Source organism: Musa acuminata, unplaced genomic scaffold (genome assembly GCF_036884655.1).
Source record: "Musa acuminata AAA Group cultivar baxijiao unplaced genomic scaffold, Cavendish_Baxijiao_AAA HiC_scaffold_1139, whole genome shotgun sequence".
NCBI classification, from domain to species: Eukaryota; Viridiplantae; Streptophyta; class Magnoliopsida; order Zingiberales; family Musaceae; genus Musa; species Musa acuminata.
The window spans coordinates 837,535-850,000 of NW_027021351.1; the positions used below are offsets into that span (position 1 = coordinate 837,535).

General features: G+C 35.3%; 1 protein-coding gene across 2 annotated transcripts; it reads left to right on the forward strand.

Annotated features, from left to right (window-relative positions):
• The first annotated feature begins 411 nt into the window (after positions 1-411).
• Positions 412-3,831, forward strand: LOC135584895 (uncharacterized). 2 transcript variants are annotated; one of them, XM_065179416.1, is made up of 3 exons: positions 412-1,041; positions 2,630-2,846; positions 2,947-3,831. In XM_065179416.1, exons 1-3 carry the CDS (start codon positions 694-696, stop codon positions 3,426-3,428), a joined length of 1,047 nt encoding a protein of 348 aa, XP_065035488.1. In that variant the 5' UTR covers positions 412-693; the 3' UTR covers positions 3,429-3,831. The 2 variants fall into 2 exon arrangements, with proteins under 2 accessions (XP_065035488.1, XP_065035489.1); XM_065179417.1 differs by having other exon boundaries at positions 430-1,035.
• Positions 3,832-12,466: the final 8,635 nt, after the last annotated feature.

A 12,466-nucleotide genomic window follows, 5' to 3' on the forward strand; every position in this document is an offset into this window, starting at 1 on the left:
GACCACTTTGTGCATAAAAGAATATTAATATCATACTTATTTCGTGTCCAATTCGCGTATTATTAATGAGAGAAGCCACAGTCGTCTCGATCGACCGACCACTTGACGGGTCCCGCGGCTTCACCGTTTCTCAGTGGATAATTCTGTGTTTCCTGCCGTGGCCGAGGCAGGAGAACCCTTGGTCCGTTGTTAAGGGTGGAACCGATGCTGTCCGTTGGATGCCAATCGTATGGCCCAAGTTTCTCTTTCGAGCTCGAATCCGTTGCCCGGCGAAAGAGACGGGCTTTTCGTGTCACTTTCGCGAAGCTACCGCCCTTTTATTAGCCATTTAAAAAGCATGTCAAGGGTTTTTTAGTCTTTTCACGACTCCCCGAGCGGCCATTTATTGCTGTCTTTTCCCATCTCCTTCACCCTTTCTCTGTCTCTCTCTCTCTCTCTCTCTCGCGTTCACCCTCCTCCTTCGTTGTCGCAGGATATCTACGTACCTTTGCCGCATCCATTTGGATCCGGGGAGCTTCGGAGAATTCGATCTGTTCTCAAATTTCTCGTTCCCTCGATCGAGAAATTCGAGATTTTGAAGGACGAATTTGACTCTGGTTTGGTGCTTTGGAACCAAAAGCGGGATTTCTAGGTCGATTCCTCGAATTGGACGAGGAAACGAGGGTTTCGTGGAGGGATCAGGCGTCGTTCGCCATGCTACTGGCTCGGGAGTTTGGGGTTAGGCGGGTCGGGGAGGCGCCTTCGCCGCCGGTGGCCACGCGTCGACGGTCGGCCAGGCTGGGGCCCTGGGTGTTGGATCCGCGGCCCGCCTCTGGGTCCCCCCGGGGGCGGAATGGCGGCGGGGAGGGCGACTTCCGTATCTGCTCTGCCGCCAAGGATTTCATGGGTCAGATTGGTGGGTTCAGCCACGAGAGCGAGCACGACTTGGCGTTGATGGTGACCGATTTCCTGGAGAACGGGAGCGGTAGCGCCGAGTCACGGTACAGCAGCGATAGCGATTCCGGGTTCTCGGATCTTGCTCACCTTGCCGAAAATGTAATGGTCGGTTATCACATTCTTCGGGCCTCTGATTTCTAATTCGTTATTCTTCCTCTTATTTGTTAGCCTTTAAATCTCTATTACTTGCCTTGTCTTTCAACCTTTTAGGTTTCAGTCTTATGTTAACAGTGATGGAAAAAAAAATAAGAACTTGTTGCGATTACTGTCTAAAACAAAAATTAAATTAGTAGAAGTGGTTAATTCAGATTAAGCTTACGCAGCGATGTTCCCGAAGATGTTGCTGAGGCTACTTGGAGGAAGAAAAAAATGTCTGATAGGAAAAGATGGCATTAATTAACTGGTTTTCTATTTTTGCAATAGATGAATATGTTGAACCTCATGCTATACGGCCAACAGGCTTACTTCTCTTAGATCTGTATGTGTTCCCCATGTCCTTCATTCACCCTGCCCAAATAAACTGTAAAAGTTTCTATCTTTGTGCCTACTAAGGCCATGTAGGTCGTCGGGATAAGCACAAATTCCAGTAATTTATGATGTAGTCCGGGCTTAAGTATGTTATTATATATGGGATTAATATGCTGTTTGGGTCTTCAGGATAGATGATTAGAATTGGGTGGTTATTTTAAGGAATAGCACTGTTAATTTGTAATATTTTCCCTTCCAATAGCACTGTTAATTTTTATGTGATCCTTTCCTCACCGTTGTGAGACTTATGTATCAGAGGCTTTTCTGCTAGTCATGTCTGGTGATGGATAGATTTTGCTTTTCCTTACTGTGTCACATTTAATTTTTGAATTAAAATTTCAATTAACCTCATCGCATTGGATTTTTAGATGAACATGACCGAATAAGTAGATTTTACCACAGGATTGTCAGAGCCAAAATCATCATCTTTTCCGTGCTTTAGAATTTCGGCTTTGTGAATTGGAATATGCATTTTCTACACATTTTTGTATTGTCATAGTTTTACCCCTTCCTCGGACAGCGAACATGAACGTCAACTGACTGAACAGTGGGAGAGTTGATTCGTTATTTAGTTCCTTAACCATTAAGCACTCGTTTGTGTTGTGGTTCCAGACTTTTAGGATCAGTGGGGTGGGCTTTGTTTATAGGTTTATCACTCTATTATTTCTATTGACTACCGATAGATATGTTAAAGTGACTTGTTTAGGCCGGAGTATATTATGATTGATTAAGCATGCCCGAGTTTTTCTTTGGCTTTATACTCTGGTCTTTTTGGATTATAAGATGGATATGCATGGCTGTATCAAACAAGTTGGTAGGGCTTAAACTTTTTTTAACGAAAGATCATCATTATCAAGTTTTTGTTCGACAGTGGGTGTGATTAATTATTTGAATTTGACCTAGTTTATCTGACTTGTATGCTCTCTGCATACTGGTTTAGAACTAATTCTATGATTTTCATCATAGGAACAGGCATTTTACATATCTGTTGTCTGTCTCTGATTTATTGGAACCCTCCTCTCTGCCGACACATTTCAGAAACTATTCTGAACATATACTGATTCAAATTTGCCACCATGTTTCTTTTATTATCCAAGCAAAAACACCTTAGATGTGTCTCTCACCTTGGAATGCAAATAATTAATTTCTGTTGTTTGTTTTGCAGTTTGTTAAACGTGGTATGACACAGTCTGAGAGCGGTTTGCAATCCGTTGTCCATTCCCTTCTCTTTTCTATTAATGAGGTAGACCTCTATCTCGTGAAGGAGGAGCAATGCAATGCCAGTTGTATAAGGCAGAGTTTGGTTAAGCTCCTGAAACTCTCTGGTTATGATGCTGCTATATGCTCATCTAGATGGCAGGGTTTTGACAAAGTTCCTGGAGGTGCATCCAATTGTCCTTTTTGTTTCAGACGATCTTCATTCAGGTCATTGGAACTGTCAAACTAATCTTCAACTCTTTTGGACTGCTTCTCTTGTGACAGGAGATCATGAATATATCGATGTGGTTCTCGGTGAAGCCGAGGGTTCTGAACGTTTGATCATCGACATCGACTTCCGCAGCCACTTTGAGATTGCAAGAGCAGTTGATTCTTATGATGCTGTTCTGAGTTCTCTACCGGTAGTCTATGTTGGCTCCTTGTCTAGACTTAAACAGTTCTTGCAGGTCATGGTCGACGCTGCCAAATTTTCTCTCAAGCAGAACTCAATGCCTCTGCCTCCATGGAGATCGCTGGCTTATTTACAAGCAAAGTGGTACTCCAAGTATGAGAGGGAACACGATGTACACACAAGGAACAAGCACATTGTTGGTTCTGATCATAGACAGTGTATCGGCCATCTGCAGGGGCTGAAAGCCTCCCTTAAGTTGGAAATCGAATCAGAACGGTTGTTGAAGCCTATAACCAACGACAAGAAACGGATGGCAAAATCAGACAGACAGAGGCTCTCCCTGCTCGGTTGCTGATTCAGGTGTATATGAATACGTATTGGTGCAAAGAGTTTCAATTCTTTGGATACAAGAAATAGCATAGAGAACAACATCTGACACTTTTTTTCCAGCAAACATTTTGTTCGGGGCACCGAATAAGTTGGAATTGTGGTTTCACAAACCAGCAACTAGGCACATAAAATTCAAGTTCAATGTTCTACATTCACAAGAAGCCAGCAAAAGCTCAGAGGCTCTTGTTTTCAACCAGCTGACTCACCTTACCTGTTACGGTTGTACTTTTCAGATTCTTTTCTGCGCAGTTCATTTCTTTGGTCCTGCAAAAATTTTGTTTGAGGTGTGTGGTGGAAAATTTTTCTCCATCACTTGTGTCCTTCATAGATTCTTGTCATCAAAATTATACAACGATATATTGATCTCATTTACTTGGAACAGTGACAAATATAAATAAGTAGCTGAAACAAGCTCTCCTTTTGTGATGGAGATCAAGATTATAATAATGGCTTTTGTGCCTGCCCTACACTATATTTATTTATAATAATGGCTGGCTTTTAATTATTTGATTAAAAGGGTTAGTGTAGATGATCTTATCTCTACGACTAGAAAGCATTTCTCGAAGAGAAACAATATGAAAAAGATATATTGTATTATCTTTTTATAGACGAGAGAATAGAAGATCTAAAATAATAATTATGAGAGTCGCTTCAGAAGATCTAAAATAATAATTATGAAACATATCTATAATATAATTTACTTAATTAGATAGATAGGGAGGTCACTAACAAAAGATTAAGATTATTCCTAATCAGTATATCGTGGTTAGTCCTAACATACCTATCTAATATTTTTATTGTTTGTATTTTTATATTTATTTTTTTGTTATTTAAAAAATTAAATTAAGAATATTAAAAATTAAAATTTGAAGGAATTATTTATTTTTCATTTGTTGGACTTTCTCGAAGAATATATACATCATTTGAAAATTTTAAAACTAAAATATAAATAAAAAAATATTTTTTTATTTTTCCTAAATATTAAAATTTATTAATATTCTAAAAATTGGGAATTTGATATTTTTATTTTTTGTCGATGTTTTTGGATTAAATTGAGTTAATATTTGAAGACCTGAAAATTTAATTTTTATCTTTCTTTTTTATTGTTATTGATGAATTTTTTTAATTTTTAAATCTTTCTATAAGAACAAATCCATTCAATATTTGAAAATCTAGAAGCTCAAAAAACTAGTTTATTTTTTTGATCAATTTATTTTTTATTCTCCATTGAAAATTGTTGAAGACTAAATTTTTATTAATATTTCATGATAAATTTTCATTTCTTGTATGGAGTTGAAGTGGATGTGCAAAGGAGGATAAGTTTACCTATAAGTTTTTAACATCATATAAATTATTGTACTATATGGTTACCATATTTCCTAATTGATATACATCTTTTGTTTAACCAAGTTGCTTACTATCAAATTTGTTCAATATTGTACAATATATATAAAAAAAATATATCATTTCTCAAAGTTTTGTATGATAGTTTGTTCATAGGCTCATACAATTGTGTAATCGAATTCTAAGGAGATGGGTGATCTTTTTTAGTCCCTTATACAATACATAGTTTCAATGTCTATTGCATCAATTTATTAATATGATGTTACTCGAATAACATTTGTTTTATATATACTTCGAAATTTGAAGATCCATTACATCAATAGATTAATATGACCTTACTTGAATGGGATTTGTTCTATATGTACATCAAATTCTGAGGAGAAAGGTTTTTCTTATTTCTACTTTCTCTTTTCCTTTTCTTCTTTTTCCTTAAAAAAATAAAAATATTAGATATTCAAACTTTAAGGAATTATATATTTTCCATATGTTGGACTTTCTTGAACAATATATACAACATTTGAAAATTTTAAAACTAAAAGTTATTTTTAATTTATTTAAATTTTATGAATATTTTTAAAAATTGTGACTTTGATATTTTAATTTTTTTTGTTGATTTTTTAAGATTAATACTAGAAAATTTGAAACCTTAATTTTTTATCTTTACGTTTTATTGTTATTGATAATTAAATCAAATTTATATTAGAAAATAAACTTTAAGAATTTTATATTTGTGAACCTTTCTAGAAGAACAAATTCGATCAATACTCGGAAATATTGAAACCCAAAAGACTAGTCTCTTTTCCTTTTCATCATTTTTAGAAATAAAAATGTTAAATATTAAAACTTTAAGAAATTATATATTTTCTATATATTGTACTTTCTTGAAGAATATATACAACATATAAAAATTTTAAAACTGAAAATTAATCCAAAATATTAATTTTATGAATATTTTTAAAAATTGAAAATTTTGTAATTTTAATTTTCCGTTGATTTTTTTAGATTAAATCGAGTTAATACTTGAAAAGTTGAATCTTTAATTTTTTTTATCTTCCATTTATTACTATTATTATTGATAATTGAATAAAATTTATCTAGAAAATAAACTTTAAGAATATAATATTTTTAAATCTTTCTAGAAGAACAAATTCAATCAATATTTGAAAATCATGGTTAATGTTTCGCTATAAATTTATATTTCTTATTCGGAGTCGAAGTCGATCCGCAAAGGACTTACATATATTTCTTATTACTTACTTATATCATTAGCTTTGCTTGAGATTTTATAATATTAAAAAAAAATATTATTTCTCATAATTCTGTATGATAGATTGTCATAAAAGTGTTAATACTATGATATGTCACAGTAATTGATTGTGGAGTTACTTGGTAATCCTTTATCAATTTTTTTAAAGAGGCTTTGGTGTATTAAATGTCTGTCACATAAATTCAATAACATGATTTTATTTAAACAAGATATGTTCTATAGGCCCATACAATTGTGTTCTTAAATTCTAGGAAGATAATAAGTCTAGTGGATGAGATGAAAGCGGTGTTGGATCGTTTCTAATCGGTGTATCAATCGATTGGGTGGACTTGAGGTTGTTTGAGACCTATCCAATATTCTTAGATTTCTTTCTTTGTTTCTTTCATCGTTTTAAAAGTGGAATGTATACAAAATTTGATATTCTAAAATTGAAAATTAAATCTAAAATATTTTTTCTTTAGATATTAAATTGTATGTATTTTAAAAATTAAGACTTTTATATTTTAATTCTTTTATTTTTTTTAGATTAGATTGAGTTAATATTTAAAAAGTTGAATCTTTAATTTTTATCTTTTTTAATTGCTATTGATAATTAAATAAAATTTATTTGGAAAATTAACTTGAAGAATTTTGTTTTTCAAAATCTTTTCGGAGAACAAATTCAATCAATATTTAAAAATTTTGAAACTCAAAAACTAGTTTATTTTTAAATTTATTTATTTTTTATTCTTCATTAATAATTATTAAAAATTAAATTTTGATTAATATTATAGTGCATGAGTCTCACATACATTGAATTACAACTAACACATCAATAGAAGCACAATTAAATTTACACTTCATAAATACGATAAATGGTATGCTCATGTTTTTCACTTTTAAAATTGAAGTATATGTTAGGATCGTAAAGGTACTAACAGGGGCTGAATTAGTACTTTTGAAATAAAGTTTCGATTTAAAAGTGTCGAATCCTAGATTTTGATGATAAAATTAATTGATAAGTTTATGAACTAATAAACATTTGAGAAAAGTAAAGTAGGAAAAACTTCGATCATGAAAAGATAAATCGACTGAAGTAGGAGAATAAGACGTTAGGTCGGAGTGGATCATGTAGGAGATCGGGTATCGGGCATTGCACTAAGATCGAATGTTGTGAGAGGTCAAGATGTCGATGGAAGGCCAATTCAATGACCTGAGGTTGGGGTAAGCGATGGCATGTCCAAAGTAGGCGGTGGTACAACTTATGAATTAGAAATTATAAAATGTACTTTTCCAGAAAACCCAACGGTGGTACCGCCAAGGTCAACAGTGGTACCGCCCAGTGTTAAGCGATGGTACCGCCAAAACATTGTCTCCCTGTTGAATCTCGGATTTTGATGATGAAACCAATTGATAGTGTTTATCTAATGTGCATTTAAGTGACGCAGGACTAGCTATGATTAAAAGAGACAAATCGATTAAAGTAGGAGGAAACAGACATTGGGTCGGAGCAAACATGTCAGAAAATTGGACGTCGGGCCGGAGGATCGGTCAACGCATCGACTAAAGGCTTCGGCCCGTGAATTTTGGCATATGGCCAAGAAGATTAGACATTGCTCCAAGGAGATCGGATATTACGAGAAGACAACATGCTGATTGAGCAATAGCCGAAGGAGAGGACGATGAGCCGAAAGATCGGATGAAGCGCTAGAAGAACCAATGATATACCGGACAATACAGGATTCGCTTATAATCGATCATATCTAGATCGAGTTAGTTTAGAGTCTAACTGAGTCGATTTAGAATGTAATTAGGCCAACTCAATTAGGAGTCAATTAGTCCCAAGTTTGGGCTATGTTGGGCCAAGTGAAAGACCCAAACAATGACCCAACAAGTGGCACCATCGTGGCATAATCTCCGAGACTGTGTCAGGCGGTGGTACCATCGGTCTGGGCGGTGGTACCACTTAGACTCAGTCTTCGAGACTGTCAGGCAGTGGTACCGCTAGTCTAAGTGGTGGTACTGCCCAGACATAGTCTCCCAAGCAATGGTACTGTTAGACTGGGCGGTGATACCGCCTAGTGTCAGTGCTGCAGGCGGTGGTACCGCCAGGACCCGAGAAACCTAAGATGAGACCTTTTTTTGCTCCAATTTTGAAGCTATTTAGGGTCTATAAATACTCCAGATATTCCTACATGGAGTAGCAAGAATTGAGCATGAAATTGAGTTAAAAAATAGGGAAAGAAAAATTGGAAACTCTCTTAGGATTTATAATCCCTTCTTCCTAGTATTTAGAAAGTTCTTCTAAAGGGAGAAGTGAGGTCTAAGAAAGAGAGGTTGTAAGGTGTCACGCCCCTCAAAAATATCCATGATATTTAAAATTTTTATCACAAATCCATCCAGGATCCAAACACACGTTTGAGGACACTGAAAAACATTCTATCAAATTCACATCTATAAAACCTGTGCAGTTTATAATCATATATCACCACTCGATAATTCACATTTATGGCAACCTAAGCCAACTTGTCAAACATGAACAATATTTATAAATCCACAAGCTAAATAAATTATACAATCAGAACTCCAACTATTCACCACAAGTTCATATCATCATACATTAAATTTAACATTCCAGAATCTTAAACATGAGAGGTCCTTTAAACTTATACAAAATCCACAAGTTTATATTCATCGTCAACATTTCATTAGATGCAGCGTGTGCTTATACAACAAAAACATATATACTAATAAAGATCTGCCCAAAATCTTTTAGCTTTCCACTGCCTCAGCCCAATCTTAACATTTAAGCAAGCGACAAGCTATCCTGAAAAATTTATACAACAACGGGGTGAGCATATAGAGCTCAACAAGTGACTAACATATCCATGTCAAACGAGGACAATTTCCAAAGAGAAAAAGTTTCAAAATACAAGGCAGAATATAAGAATTCATAGACGTAATATCATTAGGTGCAGAATCACAATTGTCATTTCAATCAAACATATTTGGTTCATAACAGAGGGGGCATAGAGTAATTGGAGCATATCAACCACGAATGAAACGTTTCGGAGCACATCAATAACAAATGAAACATTTCGGAGCTTATCAATGGCGTATGAAATGTTCCGGAGCATATCAACGGCATATGGAACATTTCGAAGCATATCAGCAATGAATGAAACATTTTGGAGCTTATCAATGGCGTATGAAATGTTCCGGAGCATATCAACGGCATATGGAACATTTCGAAGAATATCAATAATGAATGAAACATTTCGGAGCTTATCAATGGCGTATGAAATGTTCCGAAGCATATCAACGGCATATGGAACATTTCGAAGCATATCGACAATGAATGAAACATTTCGGAGCTTATCAATGGCGTATGAAATGTTTCGGAGCATATCAACGGCATAAGGAACATTTCGAAGCATATCGACAATGAATGAAACATTTCGGAGCTTATCAATGGCGTATGAAATGTTCAGGAGCATATCAACGGCATATGGAACATTTCGAAGCATATCAACAATGTATGAAACATTTCGGAGCATATAAATAACAAATGAAATGTTTCGGAGCTTATCAGTGGCGTATGAAATGTTCCGGAGCATATCAACAACGTATGGAACATTTCGGAGCATATCAATAACAAATACCAAACAGAAGCTCAAACGTCGTCTTTGACGTTGCATTCATATCATTCTTATCCAAAGCATGTATAGAAACACATAACCAAAGCTCTGGATATCATATCAAACATACAGAAGGTGAAGTGGGACCATAACATAATATGGTACATCCATTTCTGAATGACCACCAAACATAAGTCTCCCACGTCTGGGAGGTCTCCCACGTTTGGGAGCTCCATCCACCCACGTCTGAGTGAAGTCATAGGGGGCCGGCAGAGCATCTCAGGCTCTATGCATAACTCCCTTCACCATTTCTGGCGAAGGTTCACAATATCCCACAAACACCAGAGTACAAAAGGATAGTATGAACAATGAATAGCACATATCGGAAGCACACGCGGAACAACAAAACGTACATGTGCCTTTACGAGTCAATCCGAAGTAAGCAATAATCTTTCACAATTATATTCAGGTTTGAAAGGAATTGAAAGCAAGGGCACATATGGAATCCAAGCAATCACATACAACTCAATTCAGATAAGAAGGTTAGATGAATTCGATATCCAAAGGAAAGAAACTAGAATAGGCACACATCGAAAGCAAATGCGGAACAATGGGTTATACATGTGCCTATATAAGTCAATGTGATATAGCATAAACGTTACACAATATGTTCAGGAATGGTAATAATTTATAGACAAGAGCAAACGAGAATTTAAACATTAATATAAGTCACAATTGAGTGAAGGGAACTGAACAAAATCTATTTCCAAACGAACGAAAACAGAAGATACGAAATCGATCAAAGCTCGATTTCTAGCAGAATTCAAGAGGCACATTGAACAAATGATTCAGATTGTCAATTATGCTCCAATACCCTCAAGAAGGCTATTGTCGAAAGATATATCAATCTATTTTCTGTTGAAACAAGTTTCGTACGAATCATGGTTTCCAACAAGGAGTTACCTTTGATTTGGTAACACAAGGTCAAAAACAAAATCACTGTTTTGCAGAATTCATAGGGTCGGATGCAACAGATAATAGGGTAGGCATTTAAATTCTAAATTTTTCAATCTATATATCAAAAGAAAGGTCTACAAGTCTAGTTTCTAACGAAATCAGTTTGGTACAAATCAGAATTTTCAACAGGGACTTATAGGTATTTTAGTATCGAAAGGTCAGAAATTTTGATCCCTGTTCTGCAGCATCTATAGGCTCATTTGAAACAGACGTTTGGGTAAGTATTCGGTGTCCAAAATCCACAAAATCAGTGTCAAAAGAAAGATATAAGAGTCTATTTTCAAACGAGCTAGGTGCTGCCTGAATCCATATTTGGTGCTAAAAATTATAGCTGAAATAGTGTATAGGGGTCAGTTTACCAAAAAAATTTCGGATCATTGGTTTTATGTCCAAAGAGAGAAATATCAGGTTCTAAGCATAAATCTTTTAGAATCAATGTAGGAACATAGACTAATACTTCTGTAAGATGGGGTTAGAACACTTACCTTTGAGAATTATAGCCCTAAATGAGAAGATTTGAGCAAGAAACCTTAAAGCCCCAATTTTTTTTCTTCTTCTTCTTCTTCTTCTTCTTTCTTTCCCTAATCATCCACGCAGCTGCCTTCTCTGCTTCCTTAAGAACGAAGGCAGAGAGGCTTAAATGGTGGGATTTGTATTTTTATGCATTTTGCAGTTTAATCCTTGTATTATTATATTTACGATTAGGTCCTCAGGGTTTACATATAGGTCCTCAGATTTTTTTTTGAACAAATCCTCCAAATCTTATGAATAAGTTCTCAGATTCATACTTTGACTTTTTATCAAATTTAAAATAGATACTTATATTACAACTAGAAACTTATACGAAAATTCAGAAATAAGAGATGTTACATAAGGGTTATCTCCTAAACTCGTGAAAAGGAAAAAGAGTGTAAAAGTATAGTTGATCTTCGTCTATTGAAGGAAGATCATTAATGGATGCCGATGGCCTCGACGGAAGAGGAATCAATGGAGTGGATATAGGTCACGATGACCGAACCATTATAAATTGGTTTGCATTTCATTTTGAGCAATTTAACTTTACTACAAACTAATTTACCGTCTTACTGCTTTCATTGCACTCCCATACTCTTTCAAGTTAATATATTTACGAAATTATTTTCGTCGGAATCGGGTTTAATCGAAATGAAGATTTTTCAAACCGAAGTAATTTTTCCGCTGCACTAATTCATCCCCCCAACCCCCCACTCTTAGTGCCGACTCGTTCCTAACACTCTCAGGTTGTGTCAGGTGGTGATACCACCCAAGCAAGCGATGGTACCGCCTAATAGGCGGTGGTACCACCAATATTCTAAAAACTCAATGATTTAAATTTTTGGCTTTATTCCTGAAGTCATTTAGGGCCTATAAATATCCCACTCATGCTTGCTTGATGAAGTAAGAAAGGGGCAAGAATTCCTAAGTATAAAAGTATTGTAAACTCTCTTAAATTGTTGAGTCTCTTCCTCCTTGAGTTTATAAGTCTTTCTATGGGGAGGAGTGAGGTCTTATTATAAAAGAGAGGTGTGAAGGTTCTCTCCTGAGCTGTGAAAAGTAGAAATGGTTGTAACAAGGGTAGTTGATCTTCATTCATTGAAAAGAATATCGAAAGTGAGAGCCGGTGGCCTTAAAGGAAGAGGAATCGGGAGTGGACAGAGGTCGGGACGATCGAACTACTATAAATCTGGTTTGTATTTTCCTTTATGCTTTTCATTCTTATTACCAACTGATTTAGTTGCT

Excerpts from the sequence above, each read along its gene's own strand:
- LOC135584895 (XM_065179416.1), top strand. The coding sequence starts at position 694 with ATGCTACTGGCTCGGGAGTTTGGGGTTAGGCGGGTCGGGGAGGCGCCT. Across the intron at positions 1,042-2,629 it reads ACCTTGCCGAAAATGTAATG|TTTGTTAAACGTGGTATGAC; the intron begins GTCGGTTATCAC and ends TTTGTTTTGCAG. Across the intron at positions 2,847-2,946 it reads TTTTGACAAAGTTCCTGGAG|GAGATCATGAATATATCGAT; the intron begins GTGCATCCAATT and ends CTCTTGTGACAG.